The following is an 18,433-nucleotide window of genomic DNA, read 5'->3' on the forward strand; positions in this document are numbered from 1 at the left end:
TGTAAGTACAGTATTTATTAAATATGAAAATACAAATAAATACTTTTATGATTTGCAGTAAGTGCACATTAAATACAATTAAGTGCACTTCTTTTAAGTTCACGGTATTTCAATAATTAAGCACAAACTTTGTAATTAATAAAGTGCTATGTTTGATTTTTAGGACATTTTAATTTTCACATGGTACTTTTTTTTGTAGTGTGTTGTGTCAGCATTATATGCAAGTTAAAATTTATGCCAATGAGAATAGGAGAACAGACAGTATCTTGTCAACACAATCCTTCAATTATATACTTATAATAACAACAGAGATCATATTATGGTGTGGCAGTACCGCCCTGGAAATGTGATCCAATAGTTTAGTGCCAGTTTATCATGTTGAAATGAGTAACACTGACGCTGCATGGCTGTAAAGTGAACCGGGAGGGTAAGCAGAGATCTTAAGCATTAGCATCCAGCTTCATACTGATCTGGAGAACATGTTATAAGAGTTTACTTCACTTTTATTTGCATCTTGCTTGCCAATTCAAACATTTAAGGCACTCGGTTTTATGTTACAAAAACATCAGGTAAGTTGACCTCAAGTAAGTGTGAAGAACACAACAAAAATGACGTATTCAAATGTGAAACACGTATGTTTTGTGGGTGTACACTGTGTTCTCTCTGTCTCACCACAAAAGCACGCTGAGTTCACAGCAAGGCCTCTGCGGAGGAGGAAGTCACACACATGCACATACTCGTGTTCATACACGTCGACAACAAGCGGTTTCACCTGTTTTTGTAATCAGATGGCCCACAAACAATCATAATTTACTCCTATGAGTCTTACTAATAGAGAAACTACGATTCTTACTTGTCACAGCCGCCTGAAGTAAGCAAGTGTGCTTATGAACTGAAATGCAAAGCATTCCGAGACATATTTTTGGGATCCTCCAGATTAAGCTTGCTGACTAGGAGAATGGGTGTGAAATATATGGGTGCTGTTGGAAGCTATAATTTCACAAACCCCTGCTTCACACCGACACGGTACAGTATAGTACAGTACAGGCAACAGAGAGTTCAGTCCTGCAGTCATTGGCACACCCTACTACGTATTTTTACTGTGAAATGACAGATTTTAGAAATTAAACGTAATATTAAGATATAATTTATTTATACTACATGCTATCAGAATGTTACCAGCACCTTTTTGGCCATGGTAATATGCAGCATATGTACCAGATTGCATATTTTGCATTGTTTATGCCACTAATTAAACTGAAGTTTACTTTAAGAACCATAAATTATGGGCCATAAAAGCCTGATGCATCACAATATGCTTCTCAACAAATATGCAAATTGTTTCTTAGATTTTAAAAACAAATTTTGTCCAAAGGTGATTTATGTGCATGCATGTGTGTGGGTGTAGCCTATATATATATATATATATATATATATATATATGTGTGTGTGTGTGTGTGTGTATATATATATTTTTTTTTTACATGTGCATTATTACTTTCAAGACTCCAGGGATTTAACTTTGCTATAAGCATTGCTTCATATATCTGTTGATTCAACACAGTCACATGCTCGTTCAAAGGTGTTCAGTAAGAAAACCAGTTCCTCTGTGTTTCTAAACTGGCATTTGTTTATGTCTCACTTGTGCTATAGGTCATTGCACAGATAGAGGGGGCAGTGCCTCAGGTGCTTGCTTCAGTTTGTTGACTTATACTGTACTTCCCACTTGTCCTTCACAGCGTGTGACATATGTTGCATAAGATGTTTTTCTCAGGCCCTGACGGAAAATGTTGCACTGTAGGCGTGTGCATACAACTGCATATATAGGGACCAATGTATGTGATGCAATGCATGCACAGTCTGTAAGAGCTAAAGAGGTCCAGCTGACTGGAAATGGATACATTCAGAGGTTCCTTTCAAATGCATGCACCTCAGTTTCTATGAAGTATGATTATGTCCCATAACCCCAAGTGTGTAGGATGTTTTCTCTTTTCTGACTTCAGACCGCTGAAAAAGAGCACATCTGATTCAACACTTTGTGAAACCCCAAACCTCAGAACACAACTACTTCCCTGATCAACCTTAAACCATAATTGTAATGTCATGATAATTGTCTGTTATTTAGATTTATATAGATAAACCTTATTTCTGACACTTTGTAATTGTTCAATTGTATATTTACTTTTTCTTGTCATTTTTCATGCATAATACTTTGTCAATCAAACAAATCAAGCTAACAAAGTGCTGCTAATTGAATTTGATTGAATTCAGTCTAATATTAGAGGATAGCTGATGTTTTTCAGTAAGTTTTGTTAGCTCAACTTTTAGCTCCGCAGAACAACACAAATCTGTCACTGAGGAATGAGGCAGTAAAATATGATGAATATCTAGTATCGTTGTGCTTAACACACACTAAGGCATGCATTTCGATAAAAAAAAAATAAAAAATACAAATTCTGGATTACAGACAATTACGAAAGCCAATTATTAAGGGAATAAGTAGTAATCTGACTCTTTTTAAAAAGTCCAGCAAGTGCATTTGTGAAAATAAAGCATTAAAGCTTTATTTTATTATTATTGTGTGTGTGTGTGTGTGTGTGTGTGTGTGTGTGTGTGTGTGTGTGTGTGTGTGTGTGTGTGTGTGTGTTGATATTGCTTTGTGAAATCTCGCATGCACTGTGAAACACTGGTTTTAAAGCTCTACATTACAATCAGTGACTCCCTGTAAGAGCTCAGTTCATTGACTGAAGAGAACTATCGCCACCTGCCGGCTGTAACGAAAATGCATTCATTTACTCACATTCAATGCAAACCTACGTAACTTTCATTCTCTGTAACACAAAAGTAAAATTTTAAAAATGTCCATGCTTTTTTAAACCATTATTTTCCATATAATGGAAGTGAAAAAAAAAACTAAACTTCAGAATAAAATTGGATCACGTGCCTAAAAAAACCTTTAATTATTTTTTTTCCTATTTATTATACATTCACACACTCAAACCACTCAGACAAAAAAACTTAAAACAGAGAAGTCACTCTTACACAGGTGTAATTCACAATTCAAGGCATTATCAGGAGTAAACATGAGATGGTCTGTAGTGTCCTCTCCTGTCTGACAAAAAGGAAAGATGGCTTCTGTGTGCTGCCTTTTAAAGCAGAGCTTTCCCATTACAATAATAAAACTGAAATTAAGAGCAGATTTTGTTTCAGTCACACAATGAACAGCAGCAGCAGCAGTATCTGTATGGATCAGTGAAGCAGCTTATAAATCACACAACAGCATCTTTAGCAGCAGCACTCCCTCTCTGGAGCTTAACAACACCGGTCACTATCACAGTCAGTAAGTGTAGCACATAGAGTGGGCTTGAATCAAGCTTCTTCTTGAAACGCATACTTTCACTCCTCCAGCGAGAAGAGCTTTAAATAAAATGCCTGTTAAATACACTAGTAGACCGCTTCATCCATATTGTCATCACTATCCGCTCCAAAATCCTCTCCGTTGTCAAAGTAGGACATGATGTAGTCTGTCTCCTGAAACACAGTACACATATTCTGTTCTTTAAACTGCATTACCAGGAGCCTTCCCAAACTGATAGGATTTCTAAAGAGTGATAGTTAGCAGAAAAATGACATTTCTGCCACCCTACAGCTTCATTTCACTTTCTTTGCTCTGTGCAACACGAAATAAGACATTTTTTAGGGCTAAGGCACTTTTTTTCCCATGTAATGGAAAGTAACAGCGATTTATACTGCCAAAGAACCAAAGCACCAGACATCTCCTTTTGTGTTTGGAAAAAGCGAAGGAAGAAAGAAATTCGCAACTGACAGCAACACAAAGGTTGTAAGATATTATCAAATTAGGATGATGTTTTCTTACATCTTCAATCTCCTCTTCATCGTAGTCTTCATCCGCATCCGGCTCCTCCTCCTCGTCATTCTTTTTCTTCTTCTCTTCATCCTCCTCTTCCTCAGAATGCTGCTCTTCTTCTCTTTTCTCAAGGGTCTAAATGTCATTCAACAATATTAAAGTTACATACACAGATTAAACAGAAAATGAGTAGAAGAAAACAGAAAATGAGGAGAAGACAGAACAGCACTTGTGTTTTTTGTTTCGGTCTGTTCATTTGAGTTTCTGTTTAAAGTTTTTCAGTTAGCTCATCCTTGATCTGATACCTTTTCCCAATTGGTTTGAATGCTAAAAGCATGGTTACAAAATCTTATGCACAGTTAATGCAAAATAACATCTTCTGTTGAACTCGTACCTCTAGTTTTTGGAGAACCTCTTCTTTTTTAGCAGCTACTTTTGGCGCGGGTTGTGGTCTTGCACCTATAGCTTAAAATGGAGCAGAAATATTGAAAAACATGCTTTACACCAATTATAACGTGTTAGCATTAATATATCAAGACTGCATTATTAATAACAATAATAATAATAATATGAGTTTCTCTCACCAGTTTTCCTTGTTTTCCGTACTTTAATGCAAAGCTCTTTTGGCATTCGGCTCCAGTCTGGAATGAATTTGAATATTTTTTAAAGAGAGCTGTCTTTTAAATAGATTTGACTATTAAGCAAGTCGGCTGTAGCACAGTAACTAAAGAACGGTACTGATTCAAATCTGTCAGATCTTCTGACCAATTCATTTCCATTCATGATTACTAAATAATCTGAGTATTTCTTTTGAAATGTAATAGAAACCGAATATAATACAGAATGTCTACTTGTATGCCATTAATACAATTTAAAATAAGTGTTTATTAAGTGTCTATTTTAATATTTTATATTGACTAAAATGTATTTTATTTACATTTGTTTTGTAATGTAATTTAATACATTAGTGTAATGTAGTGTTCAAAAGAACAACATTTGTTTTTAAATAGAAACATTATAAATGTCTTTACTGTCACTTTTGAATAATTTTATGTGCCCTTGCTTTATTAATAAAAGTATTCAGACTCCAAACCTTTTAAGTATGTGTCAGATACCAATCCGTGGGATTCATAGATTTAAACAGATATACATTTTAATGCACATAAAGCATCCAGTTGAATGCGATGGCTTCCTCTGCTTTATCAACTGTAGAGTCTCACCTGGACTCCATTCAATGCAGTTGTTCTTCGGCTCTCCGTTTTGATATTTATCAGAGTAACGTGCCACATCTAAAAAAGAAAACAATGAAGAGAGCCATTCAAACCTGATCTTCAACTGTCCTGATGGCTCGTTGGCTCTGAATATCTCAGTGACTGCCCACAGTTCAAATACAAATTCAGAGACTGCAGGACCTCGTTCTCCAAGTCAGGCTGGATATTCATCCTTTGTGCTCAGAATTGGCCACTCATTATATACCAATGCATCACCCACACGTTGCCTCGACCCGTCTTACCTGTCTTTGTTCTGGCTGCTTTTATGTGGAACGGCAGGTTCTTGCTGGAGGCTCTCAGCTCCTGCTTAAGAGCGAGCATGTAGTCCACCTCTTCTCCTGTATGCAGAGGCACTGGCCTAAACTGCATAGGCTGAATAAACAATAATATAAAGAAAAAACAAATATTTTTTTTAAGAAAGAAAGTCAGTCGCCCTGGTTAATGAAAAAAAAAAGTACCAAAGCAGCAAAAAAACAAATATCTCCTTTCGTATTAAAAAGAAAGAATGAAAGTCTTACAAGTAAATGTCCTAAAAAGGCTGAAAGAAAAATAAATAGCATATATAAAATACTAAATAAATAGAAAAAAAAAAAAAATATATATATATATATATATATATTTACTTTTTTACTGTCAAACTCAAAAAAATACTAAAGCAGCATACACTATTTTTTTATTTATAAAAATAATTAAATAAATAAAAATAGAACAAAAATTTTTAATAAAAACGAATTTCACATACATCAAATCCCAAAAACGCTTCTGTTCTGGACAGTTAAAGCACTCTTTAAAATACTGCATTAGAAACAAAATCTCAAACCAAAGTTTTCCTCAGAACAATCAGTTTTCATAAACCAATAATTACTTAGACATCTATAGCATAATATATGTGTAATAACAACCACTGGTGTTATATTACATTGTAAAGACACTCAATTTGCCCTACAACCACTTACAGGAAAAAGAGGAGAAGGCGTCTGTGCAGATGAGGGTAAAGAATCACCTCTCCCAAATCCGAGAGCGTCTACATTGAAGGTGAACTGGCTCCTTCCGCGACCTCTGTTGTCTGCCATGACTTCACCTGTACAATCTGCAAGACATCGAGTATGAAACTAGCCATTAGCAATAAAAACATTCATAGTAACGATAAAACCGGCGAGATCCACAAGGCTGACTTTATTTGAATCAGTGATGTTTAGATTAGTCACTAAACAACTTACCCCAAAATGAGTCTCAGGTTCAGTGGATCGCGTTTGCGGAGTTGTGCTTACAAAAGAGACAGATCTGACCCCAATGGACGAGTGCACAGACCCGCAGCTGGCCGCTGAATGTAAGGCCATGTGTGAGTGCGCACAGTCACTGGTACTCGAGCACGTGCTAGTTGTGTTTACATCCGGCACATGCGCACGTGCGCCCCGTCTCACTTTACAGTCCAACCGGAAAGAGTCTTTGATAAGAAGTTCCTAGGGTTACAAATTATTACATTGCTAATACAAGTGTTATTAAGTGGGTATTAACAAACTTAATAATGCTGTATTTTATTTATTTATTTATTTGGGTGGGGGGGGCATATTAAATATTCCTACATGACTTATATCACTGAAATAGTTTATGTGAGAAATGTTGTGTTAATCTGTTAATGTACGAGTCTTTCTACACAGACTTTATTATTATAACTATTACTGCTCTCTACACATACTTTTTGTTATTATTATTATTATTATTATTACTGCTCTCTACACAGACTTTTTATTATTATTTTTATTATTATGTTTAACTTATATTATTATATAAGTTAAACATTACCTTGTCATAGTGTTTTATAATTTATACATACCTCTTTATACATAATTTATAGATAACTCTTATATATGCCAATAAAAGAAATAATCATATTAGAATAATATATTACCGTATTTATTACTTATATTAGCTCTTCCTCATTAACATATATATATATATATATATATATATATATATATATATATATATATATATAATAGGCTATATTACATATTGTAATATTATATAAGGTGTCACGCCCACTGAAGGCTCGCTGAAGTGAACTAACCCTGGAACATAACCTGCTCCGGAGCAGGTTAAGTTCAGAGAGTGAGTTGCTATGACTACTAACATACCCTGAAAGTTACCTCCGTTTTTGGAACCGAAATTTCTGGTTATCCGCTTACTTACTCTTAAACATACCCGGGTATGTCACATAACCTGCTTTCTGGAATACCCCCCTGGGGTGTATTCCAGAAAGCTTGGTTAACTTACCATCTGATTAACCCTGAACTCTGGGTTGATTAACCCAAAACCTGCTTACTCAGGGTATGTCAGTTCCAAAACACCAGTGTCGAGTTAGTTTAATCAACCTACTGCTAATAACATCGAGTTAATGTGCGCGCACGGCGAACAGATAAAGGCATTTTCAATGGAACGCCGAATTCAGGAGTCACCATGGAAACTAAGAGTGAAAAGTCACGTGCCGCGTATTTCTCCGAAGCGGAGTTAGAAGTTTTAATGTTGGCTTATGAGGAGTTCAAGCCCATTTTAATGAATTTTTTTTTTTTTACAAATCAAAATAAATACTGCTGCATATGCGAGGAAAGACAATTGGCTTGGAAAAAAATAACTTACAGAGTAAATGCGTACGTTTTTTATTATTATTTATTTTATTACATTTTAAATATGCTTGCCTTTCTATTGTTAATTTGCAAAGTTGAACAATTGTCTTTTTGAGCATGTGGCATGACTCGACAAGCATTTACTTTTCTCTTCATCAGTTTCTTAAGAATACAGTGCAATGTATATTGACTAGAAATATTAAGCCTCTTGTTTTATAAGATGTAATCCTTTTGGAGCCAAAATAACTCTTTCCCAAGTCAAAATGAAACACAAAAACATTCTCCAAAAGTGAATATTTTATTTTAACTGTTGTAAGATCAATGTCTTAAGTTTATTTTACAGTATTCTTCCTATATAGCTAATAGAAAGAAGGCTGAGGCCCGAACTGGTGGGGGTCCAGCTCCACTCACCCCATCTGAGGAGTTGGCTCTATCACTTAATAAAGGTCGCCCTGTGGTTAATGGTATTCCAGAGGGCACTTCGTCAGACTTCGCTACCTCCCACAACAACTCAAGTGACTTGGCACAATGTAGGTATACCATATTAGTATGATTATTTAGTCATACGTTTGGACAAAACATTCATTAACTCTTGTCATTAGGAAGAAGGCTAAATGCTTCCCAAATGCAGTCAATCTTTTTTTTTTTTTTTTTTATTCTTGCATGTTCCTAATGCCTTTATTCAGTGTCTGTCATACTTTAGTAATTTACACATTGAGTATCTTATCTATAGAGGAGAAAAGGCTATCCATTAAAAAGGCCAAACTTAAAATGGAACTACTGGAGCATTGCCTTAAGGTGAAAATCATATGTGAACATGAATCCTTTTTGTGTGTGTGTGTGTGTGTGTGTGTGTGTTTGTGTGTGTGTGTGTGTGTGTGTGTGTGTGTGTATGTGTGTGTGTGTGTGTGTGTGTGTATGTGTGTGTGTGTGTGTGTGTGTGTGTGTGTGTGTGTGTGTGTGTGTGTGTGTGTGTGTGTGTGTAAAGCAATAAATGCAAATCTTTCATGTCTCTTTTATTTCAGGATATGAATAAATGGAACACATTAAAGGGATTTTCACAAATTATGTCTCTAAGCATTCTGCCATCTCTGTGGTCTGCTAGATTCAATGGGTGTTCTAAGTCATCTTCATCAGGACAGGGGGGATTGCCTCTCTCCTCTTATTGTGGCAATGTTGTGAAGTACCACACAAGCAACTGTGATGTCACATGCTCTATTTGGTTTGACCCTGAGCCCACGCAGACACTGAAACCTCTCCTTCAGAATGCCTATTGTACCTCCACCTTGGCCTATGTTCTGCTGTGAGACCGATTGAAGCGTTTCTGTGGTCCGGGCTCAGGATCAGGGTAGGGTGTCATCATATATGGGAGGCAAGGGTATCCTCTGTCCCCCAGCAAGTAACCATAAGTGTCATGTAATGTTTGAGGTGTTTTGTAAATGTAATAAAGACTACAAGCATTTGTCTAACAAAACGTACCCTGTTGAAATTTGTTGCACAGATATGACTCTCTTAATATTCTGGCATCATGTACAGACCCAGGCCATTTTGCCTCAACATTAGTGATGAGGTGGGTTGCATCACATATTACCGGTGGAGGGCAATATGTTTATTATTTGTAACACCAATATTAAGGAGCCAAAATATAGCTATTACCTGCACATTGATGATATGGACAGACTTCCTATTAACAGTCTCTCTCATTGATAGATGGAGCTTTAATAGGAATGTGGGTGCCATCAATGCACCCAATCATGTTTGGGAACCCTGAAATTAAGATTAATTACAAGTTTAAGAAGTCTGTGTAGCCTTTACGCGTGTGTGCAGTCAAAATAAACGTATTAAATGTTATTTAATTGAAGTAGATGACAGAATTTCTGAGAGCAAACCTGTCACCCTGTGGAATTCTTCTTTAATAAAGCGCACAGGTTTATGGCCAGGGAACTGTACAAAAGTGTGGAGAAACCGTTTCAGTGCCATGCATACTGTACGAGCTTCTCTACACACTGTGGCCTTTCCCACATGCTCTGCATCGGCCACATTGTAGAGAAAACTCCCCGCGCTGACCCGCGGTTTGTCACGTTTGAGATGTGTGGTTTTAGTAGGTTTGTTAAATTAATGACTCCCTAGAAGGCTCCTGCAAATATTCGTTAGAGTAAGAAAATACATCGATACTTGGTCTTATCACCCTCTCACGGCGAAAAAAAACCATATAATCTGTGCCTCTATGTCCACAGGATCCTCATCAAGAGGGCACGCCATGCTCGGAAACCTCTCTGAAACAACTAACCCTGCAACATAACCTGCTCTGGAGTAGGTTATCCTCAGAGAGTCAGTTGCTATGGTTACTTACATACCCCGAAAGTTACCTCCGTTTATGGAACGAAAGCAGAGGTTATCCGCTTACTTACTCCTAAACTTACCCGGGTAAGTCACATAACCTGCTTTCTGGAATACCCCCCTGCTCTCTTCTCAGAATTTGTTTTTATAATTATTATTATTATTAATATTACTTCTCTCTACACATACTTTATTATTATTATTATTATCATTATTGTTGTTATTATTATTATTACTGATTTTTACAAAGACTTTCATGTCGGAGGGCGGGGTTTGTACCGGGGGCGTGGTACTGAAAACTTACAAATGTAAATATTTATTATAACTTATTAACCAAGACATATTACGATGCTGAATATTAACTTTCATAATATCTAAATAACAATTAGGCCTATCCCATTTTAAATTCACATTTGACCTTGTTCAACACTGGTCAGGATTCACTAATCGAATCAAATGTTGTTTGAGATTACAAGATAAAACTATTATAAAAGATAAAAGATTCACTTAATGATTCTATAGAGATTGTGGTTGTGGATGTGATTTGAATGCATCTCTTTCTTTTATTTATTTACTATTCTTTTATTTTCTTTTCACTTTAGTAAACTTTAAGGTCTAGCTGTAATATACCGTTTTAATTCAGTTCATATAGTCATCCAACGTGGGACATCCCTGATTTATCAAAACCCTGCATTTTAATTAGAAATGATTAAAACACATTGTTTATTAACAAATATTATAAAACAAAAATATTCCACAACATATTAAACAGGGTTTAGATTAAGCCAAGATTAAGCCATAGTTCAATGACATTTAAGAATTATTTTTATAAACCTGCCTTAGAAAAAAAATAATAATAACAACTGGTGTGCATCTTGAGACAAAATAAGAGCACTGACATATTTTAAGATCAATAAGTGCAAGTTTCTTTCAGTTGAAATAGCTCAGACATACTGTACATTTTAGTCTGGGACTACGTTTGTAAAACCAGGGGATAGACTAGGTTATGACTAAAATTCATACTCAATTCAAATGTACAATTCAAAACATCTGACAGAATATGTTGTGTTGACATTCTAACAGATGATGATGCAGTCCTCGTTTGAGGTGTAGCCACAATCCGCAGTGTCATTTTGCATCAGCTAACTACTTTATTTATTATTTATTTAAAGAAATAGTGTCCTTTTAATTAAAGACCATTGTTATGCTCTGAAAGTGAAAACTCACTGAGCACAGAACAAGGAAGCTTAAAGACCTACTTTACCTGAATTCACCCAATATGTTGTTTCTCTCTCTCTCTCTCTCTCTCTCTCTCTCTCTCTCTCTCTCCAGCAGGTGGCACAATGGTGGCATGTCCTCACATGATTTCACATCAGTGAAACTATAGCAGAAGGATCTGGCGTGACCAACATGTCCTTTTTTGCACACCCTTTGTTATAGCTGTGTGGGAGAATTTTTTTTTACCTATTGCATAAGTCAAATATTAGGGTGGAAACCTGAGTCACAAAATGTAAGTATAGTCTGACCTGGGAGTGACGTTTTACAAATGAACCACTGAATAAAGTCAGACAATTAAAAAAGCATTGAAACTTTCGTCCTCAAACATTGTACAGCATATACAGTGGGGACAATATTTATTGGATCCCCTGCTGATTTTGTCAGTTTGTCCACTTACAGAGAAATGAAGGGTCTGTAATTTTTTACGGTAGGTTTATTTTAACGTATAGAGACAGAATACCAACCAAAAAATCCTGAAAAACATTTTATATAAAAGTTAGAGATTGATGTGCATTTCAGTGATTGAAATAAGTATTTTGATCCCCTACCAACCAGCAAGACTTTTGGCTCCCACCTACTGATTATGTGCCCAAGTGGATCACAGATTAGTCCTGCCACTGCCAAGTTACTCTTAATATCACCTTGTTATGTGTATAAAACACCTGTCCACACAATCTGTATCTTCTATTCCAACCTCTTCCACCACCATGGGCAAGACCAAAGAGCTGTCAAAGGATGTCATGCACCTGCAAGGTCCTCCTGCTCAAGAAGGCTACAAGCCATTTTAAAGTTTGCCAAAAAACATCAAAATGATTCAGATAAGATTCATCATGAAGGTCTGACGCCGGACGTTCCGCTGTGTCCAGCTGTCTAGGGTGAAGGAGGATCTCAACAGGGTCTACAGTATGGACACTCTGGAGCAGTTTTAGCAAGCCGACAGTAACCAGGGCCTCTCGGTGCCACTACCCGTTCAAGGTGAGAACACAGGAGCATACTGGCTCTACACAAAGGCTATAGAACCTAGCGAACGTGTTAGGGGTCACCCAGCCCACAGCTCTACAAATATCTGTCAGTGAGGTGCCACGAGCCAGTGCCCAGGAGGATGCAACACTTCTAGTTGAGTGAGCTCGAAACCTGAATGGGTAGGGCACACCCTGTACCTGATAAGCCAGGGTTATGGCATCCACAATCCAGTGGGCAATCCTCTGCTTAGAGACGGCATTCCCCTTCTGCCAGCCTCCATAACAGATAAAGAGCTGGTCTGAGGTCCTGAAGCTTTGTGTCTGGTCTACATAGCATCTCAATGCTCGGACGGGACACAGCAAAGCTAGGGCTGGGTCTGCCTCCTCCAGGGGCAGTGCTTGCAGGTTCACCACTTGGTCTTTGAAGGGTGTAGTGGGAACCTTGGGCACGTAGCCGGGCCGGGGCCTCAGGATTACCTGGGAGTCAGCCGACCCAAACTCTAGGCACGAATCGTCGACCGAAAATGCATGCAGGTCCCCTACCCTCTTGATGGAGGCCAGTGCAAGCGGGAGCAGAGATTTCAGTGAAAGAAACTTTAGCTCAACTGAATGCAAAGGCTCAAGTGGGCCCTGCTGTAGTTATTTTAGCACTAGAGTCAGGTCCTGAGAGGGTATAGAGGGGGGCTGGGAAGGATTTAACCTCCTGGTCCCTCTAAGGAATCTGATGATGAGGTCATGCTTACCTAAAGATTTCCCATTTACGGGGTCAAGGTATGCAGCAATAGAGACAACCTGGACTTAGGAGGGAGACAGCCTTCGCTCCAGCCCTTGCTGCAGAAAGGAAAGCAGGACTGCAATCGGGCATCTTCTTCGAGAAGAACACCACTCGACAAACAGGTTCCACTTCAAGGCATAAGCGTGTCTTGTAGACAGTGTTCCTGCCAAAGTGATGGTGTCCACTACCTCCTGGGGTAGGTCACCTAGAACCTCTGCGTCCCGTCCAGGGACCAGACATGGAGTTTGGTCTGGACACGGATGCCAAACGGTGCCACGTCTCCGAGTCAGTAGATCCTTCCTCAGAGGAATCGGCCAAGGAAGGGCTGTCTCAAGGAGCACTAGTTTGGGGAACCAGGTCCGAATGGGCCAATACGGCACCGCTAGCCTTGCTCCTCATCCTCCCCAACTTTGCACAGTATCTGTGCGAGAAGGCTCACTGGGGGAAATGCATATTTGCATAAGCCCCGCTGCCAGCTGTGTGCCAGTGCGTCCATGCCGAGAGTTCCCTCATTCAGGGAGTAGAACAACTGGCAGTGAGAAGTCTCTGGAGAAGCAAACAGGTCTCCCGGGAGCATTGCAGGAAACAGCTCATCGGCTGTACAGTTGAGCAGGCCCGGAATGTGAACAGTACGAAGTGACCTCAGAACCTTTCAACTCCAAAGGAGTAGGTGGCGGGCGAGTTGCAACATGCTTGCCTCGTAAGCGACCTTTGAGATGATTCAAGGCAAGGTGCACTGCTAACAACTCTAGGCAACTGATGTGCCACTGCAGCTGCAGGCCCGTCCAAACCCCTAAGACTGCATGCACATTGTACGTTGCCCCCCAGCCGGTGGTGGAGGCATCCGTGTAAACCACAGCATGCCCGGAGATCTGCTCTAGGGGCACCCCTGCCCGTTGAAACGCAAGATCTGACCATGGGGTGAGGGTTTGGCAACAAGCCGGTGCAACTTGGACCCGGTGATTTTCGCGCAACAGGCTCAGGTGCTGGAGCACCAAATCCCTGTGCTCACACAACTGATCCTGCCTCCACGACTTTCATGAAGACACAGGGAGACAGGGACAGCCTGCAGGGCAGGACCTCATACTGAAATGTCTGTCCTTTGAACGTGAACCCCAGGAAAGGTCTGTGGCATGGAAGGAACGTCTTGAAGATGGATGCACCAGAAAATACATTTCTGTGTCAACATCTTGAATGGTAGCTGATAAAGGGCTTGACTCAAAACTCGCAGATCCAAATCAGTCGTAACCCGCCACCTTTCTTGGGTACAATGAACAGGGGCATTGGCTGCTTTCACTGTAGTGAAGCGGATACCGCTTAACTTGCGTGGATGCCGGGTGAACTGAATCGCATAGCTGAGGCTGATGGCCCTTAGAAACCAGCGAGACAGTCTGGGCAATGCTGACCAGGCACTTAGAAACCGTACAAGCGGGACTAGTGGGACCACAGCAGTACCCGGGGCCTCTTGCTCTTCTGCTCACCTCCAGGTTTGATGGGGGCCAGGATGGGAGGGGCAGCCTACCTGCGCCCAGCTCTACAGCTCCACTTGTTGGAGGCTGCTGCAGATGCGGCGCAGGAGTAGGGGTGGATGCAGGGGGCTGCCCTCGGCGACGAGCAGGCTGGGGCACTGCAGCCAGCAGACGGGTGTAGGCAGCAGCTGCCCAACCGGTGTAGGATGTGTCGGATTGCCCCGAGAAACCAATCATCCAGCCTGGATGGCTCGGACACGGTGGAGGATTCCACTCGAGCCCTACCATCTCGGTGGCCTGGGAAAGCATAGCTGCCATCTCTGGATCTCATTCCGGCTTTGCCACCATCTCAGCTCTCCCTCCGATGCTGAGATCGACATCTGGTCAGGGGGAGGAGCACTGGATACCACTGGTACGCTCTTTAAAGAGGGCTCCTTGGGTTGCTCCACTGGATCAGAGGTGCAAGAGGAGTGATGGTCCCCAGAGGGTTGGTTCCCTGTGAGGTTTGCCACCACTGTAATACTCACTCTGTGATCAGCGGCAGATGGATGCAATAATTGCATGCCTATGTGCATTGGCTCATTTAGTTTAAACTCGAAGTAGATTGGTCTATTGAAGCGATATCCCAGTTAGTCGGTCATCGACATAACGTAAAAGGGAACAATATTTCCCCCACTGTATATGTCAGTGTTATTTTTATTAGTTTTTATAAATCAGTTTGTTTGAATTTTGACATAAGTTTTAGTACTGTGTTTTTTTACCATTTTAATCTTTGTTTAATAAAAAAAAATGAATTGCTTTTATTTTAAGAAATGTTTATTTTATTACAAATAACTTCTTAATTTCTTTCTAGATTTTTACATGTAATTTAAGGTAACTAAAGTAAATTGATTTTCTGTAAAAACTCAAATTCTTAATCATGCCTCCACATCAGATTTTTATTATGCCAGAAGTTTGATTTGTATCATAAGGAGTTTCCTATTGTTAGCAGTATATTTCCATGGCAACACATCCTGTGCAGTGAGGTAACATGTGTCCCTCTGGTGAGGGTGCAGCAGACCAGTGTCGGTCACATTAATCCCCTGGTTAAACACATGTTATACCATTTTGACGCAAACACCCAGTAGTGCAGTGCGTGCAGGTCAAACAAAATGGCTTTGACAGAAGTCCATGGATCTCACTGAAGAACAATGAAAAAGAGGATAGAGTAAAACAAAGGAATTAGTATGATTCATCATCTGTTACTAACTTTAGGTCCATTAAGCCACACCTCCATCCACGACTGATTGACAGCTGACATTCTGTCTGTGGATAAAAGCTGTGCAAATAAAAGGTTATGCTTCATTTACCATCAGTACCACTCTGGAGACTGGGAGCTCTTCAGGAATACCATCCAGTGAATCTCAATACCATTTCAATTTCTTCAGCATGAGGCACATTAGATTCCATTATACCTGGGTTGCGTTCTTCTTCTTGCTGTTCTCTGCAACAGGTAATCGACTTGTGCATTTAATGAAACAACTTGAGGATTTCACTATAGACATAACAAACTGTGGACAAATGGTTATGGTACAGTAACTCACTTTTTTCCTCATTTTATTCAGTGATTTAAAAATCTGCTAGATTGCAGTGAATAATAGTTTAATAGTTGAGACATTCACATCTGTTCTATTTTTAAGTGATAAAAATTCCATTAAATAAACCATTTAGGAAAAGTGCTAAAATAATTAGCTGTTAAAAGAATATATAATGTGTGTAGCGTAATACGACTACATCGGGTTACTACATGGGAGGAATTTTTGCAATAAAAAATAAAATCAAATAAAAATTACATATTATATGCTATTTGGAAAATGCCTGATCTCAATCATTTTCTATCTATCTATCTATCTATCTATCTATCTATCTATCTATCTATCTATCTATCTATCTATCTATCTATCTATCTATCTATCTATACTTTTTACAGGAAACTCCTGGCAACTAATTGCCGTGAATTTACAGCAAGTAATATAGAAGAAACATACTGTTACATACTGTGGCTCGTACGTACATACTGTACGAGCCACAACAATGTTTCAAATTATTTATTTTTATGTCAGTTGGGTCACTTAAACCATTTTAGTGCAGTCAGTTGGTTGCTATTAAAACAGACTTGTTGATCTGCTTTATATATGCAGATATGTTTTCTGAAAACAATTGTAACTGCTGCATAATAAAGTATTGCAGCAAAAGTTGAGAGTCAAGAGCACAACGGAAGCAAACCCTGATCTCTATGATGGTGATCTAAAAAAAAAACATTTTCAATAAGACATCTTAACCTCTGTGAATTCTTATAAGAACTTCTGTAGATGCATGACAGAAATAAAATCATTCTGGTTAGTATTACTATAAGTGAAGCTGGTAATGCTGTTTGTGGAGTTGTTATTCAGATCTTGAGATATTTAAAGTGTTGTATCTTCAGTTCACCTATCTATCTATCTATCTATCTATCTATCTATCTATCTATCTATCTATCTATCTATCTATCTATCTATCTATCTATCTATCTATCTATCTATCTATCTATCTTAGTATACAAATATATAAAAATTCTCAATCATGTTTCACCATCAGACTTTTATCAAATTTTATTTATAAAAAATGTGATTGATCATAAAGAGGCCATAATAAAAAGCCCCTAAAGGCAGTTTCTCATGTTTGTTCACAGTTTACTCATTACTAATTGTAATATATATATTACAATATATATATACATATAGACACACACACACACACACACGATGGTTACTCACATGGCATTGAATAGTCATGTTATGTTTGTAGGTGCTGAGCCCTACAGTCTTTTAAAAGTCCTCGAGGAAGTCCAGGCAGAGCCCCAGAACTACCCTTCACCCCTGTACTCGTTCTCCCTCTGCATGGAGATCAACAACCGTGTCTTCAGCGATGTTCTGCTCAACACAAGCTCACAGCAGTACAAGCACCTGTATTCAGAGGTTGCTGGAGTTGTAAGTGTTTCCTGTGTTTTATCAATGAATAAATGTCAGTGCAGATTTATTGATTAGAGGTGCCATTATATACATAATAGCAACAACATATTCAGTACATGTAAGTTGTTGACCCTAAGAGAGATCCTGTGAGCATGATCTTGTTTAATCTCGGCAGCTGGACTTAGCCTTTAACTGCTCTGACTGTGACACAAGAGAAACCTACAGAGGACTGACAAACATGCGCTTCAGGTACATCATTTGTGTTGGTCTGTTCGTCCTAAATGAGTGTGAAACTAATAATAAATTGTGATGAAGTGTGCTTAATTTGAAATGAAAATGCCACTTGTGTGTATCTAAAGAGGGATATTTTAATGACGGCTTCTTAACACTAAAAAGTGCACATTGCAATAATTTCTCATTAAAAGTACTTTTAAAGTACATATTAAATCATCATGTGTCCATTTGTGTTTTATAGAAGTGCACATATTTTGATGTGTTGATTAACATACTGAAGCACATGAAAAGTACTTGATTATATTTGTTTTCTACATTGTGATATTTAATATTACATAAGTATTTCAAATGTACCAAATGTAAACTTCATCATTACAATTATGTAATTACAAAGATATTTAAATACAAGTTTCAACATGACATTAAAGTATATTTTGGTTTATTGTAAAACCTTGTCAGTAGATTCGGCATTACACTTTAATCATATTTCAGAGACGACAGAAGTAATTATGAAATTACATATAAAAATGTAATGAGCTACAACAGATTTCAATTTTAACTGCAGTTAAAATGCAGTAAAGTTTTAGAAAACATTATAAGTATATTCTTTTAAACTATG

The 18,433-nt window shown here is 38.5% G+C and overlaps 1 protein-coding gene across 2 annotated transcripts; it reads right to left on the minus strand.

Moving 5' to 3' along the window:
• Positions 1 to 3,400: 3,400 nt before the first annotated feature.
• LOC132104766 (DNA-directed RNA polymerase III subunit RPC7-like) lies at positions 3,401 to 6,537 on the minus strand. Of its 2 annotated transcripts, none has more exons than XM_059510313.1 (8): positions 6,360 to 6,535; positions 6,096 to 6,229; positions 5,382 to 5,511; positions 5,089 to 5,157; positions 4,453 to 4,509; positions 4,263 to 4,333; positions 3,878 to 4,003; positions 3,401 to 3,531 (listed from the first exon to the last, which is right to left on the minus strand). In XM_059510313.1, exons 2-8 carry the CDS (start codon positions 6,210 to 6,212, stop codon positions 3,445 to 3,447), a joined length of 657 nt encoding a protein of 218 aa, XP_059366296.1. In that variant the 5' UTR covers positions 6,213 to 6,229; positions 6,360 to 6,535; the 3' UTR covers positions 3,401 to 3,444. The 2 variants fall into 2 exon arrangements, with proteins under 2 accessions (XP_059366296.1, XP_059366297.1); XM_059510314.1 differs by having other exon boundaries at positions 3,407 to 3,531; positions 6,096 to 6,214; positions 6,348 to 6,537.
• Positions 6,538 to 18,433: the final 11,896 nt, after the last annotated feature.

This window comes from Carassius carassius, chromosome 25 (genome assembly GCF_963082965.1).
Source record: "Carassius carassius chromosome 25, fCarCar2.1, whole genome shotgun sequence".
Taxonomy (NCBI): Eukaryota; Metazoa; Chordata; class Actinopteri; order Cypriniformes; family Cyprinidae; genus Carassius; species Carassius carassius.

Excerpts from the sequence above, each read along its gene's own strand:
- LOC132104766 (XM_059510313.1), bottom strand. The coding sequence starts at position 6,212 with ATGGCAGACAACAGAGGTCGCGGAAGGAGCCAGTTCACCTTCAATGTA. Across the intron at positions 5,158-5,381 it reads AGCAGCCAGAACAAAGACAG|ATGTGGCACGTTACTCTGAT; the intron begins GTAAGACGGGTC and ends TTTCTTTTTTAG. Across the intron at positions 4,334-4,452 it reads ACGGAAAACAAGGAAAACTG|CTATAGGTGCAAGACCACAA; the intron begins GTGAGAGAAACT and ends CTCCATTTTAAG.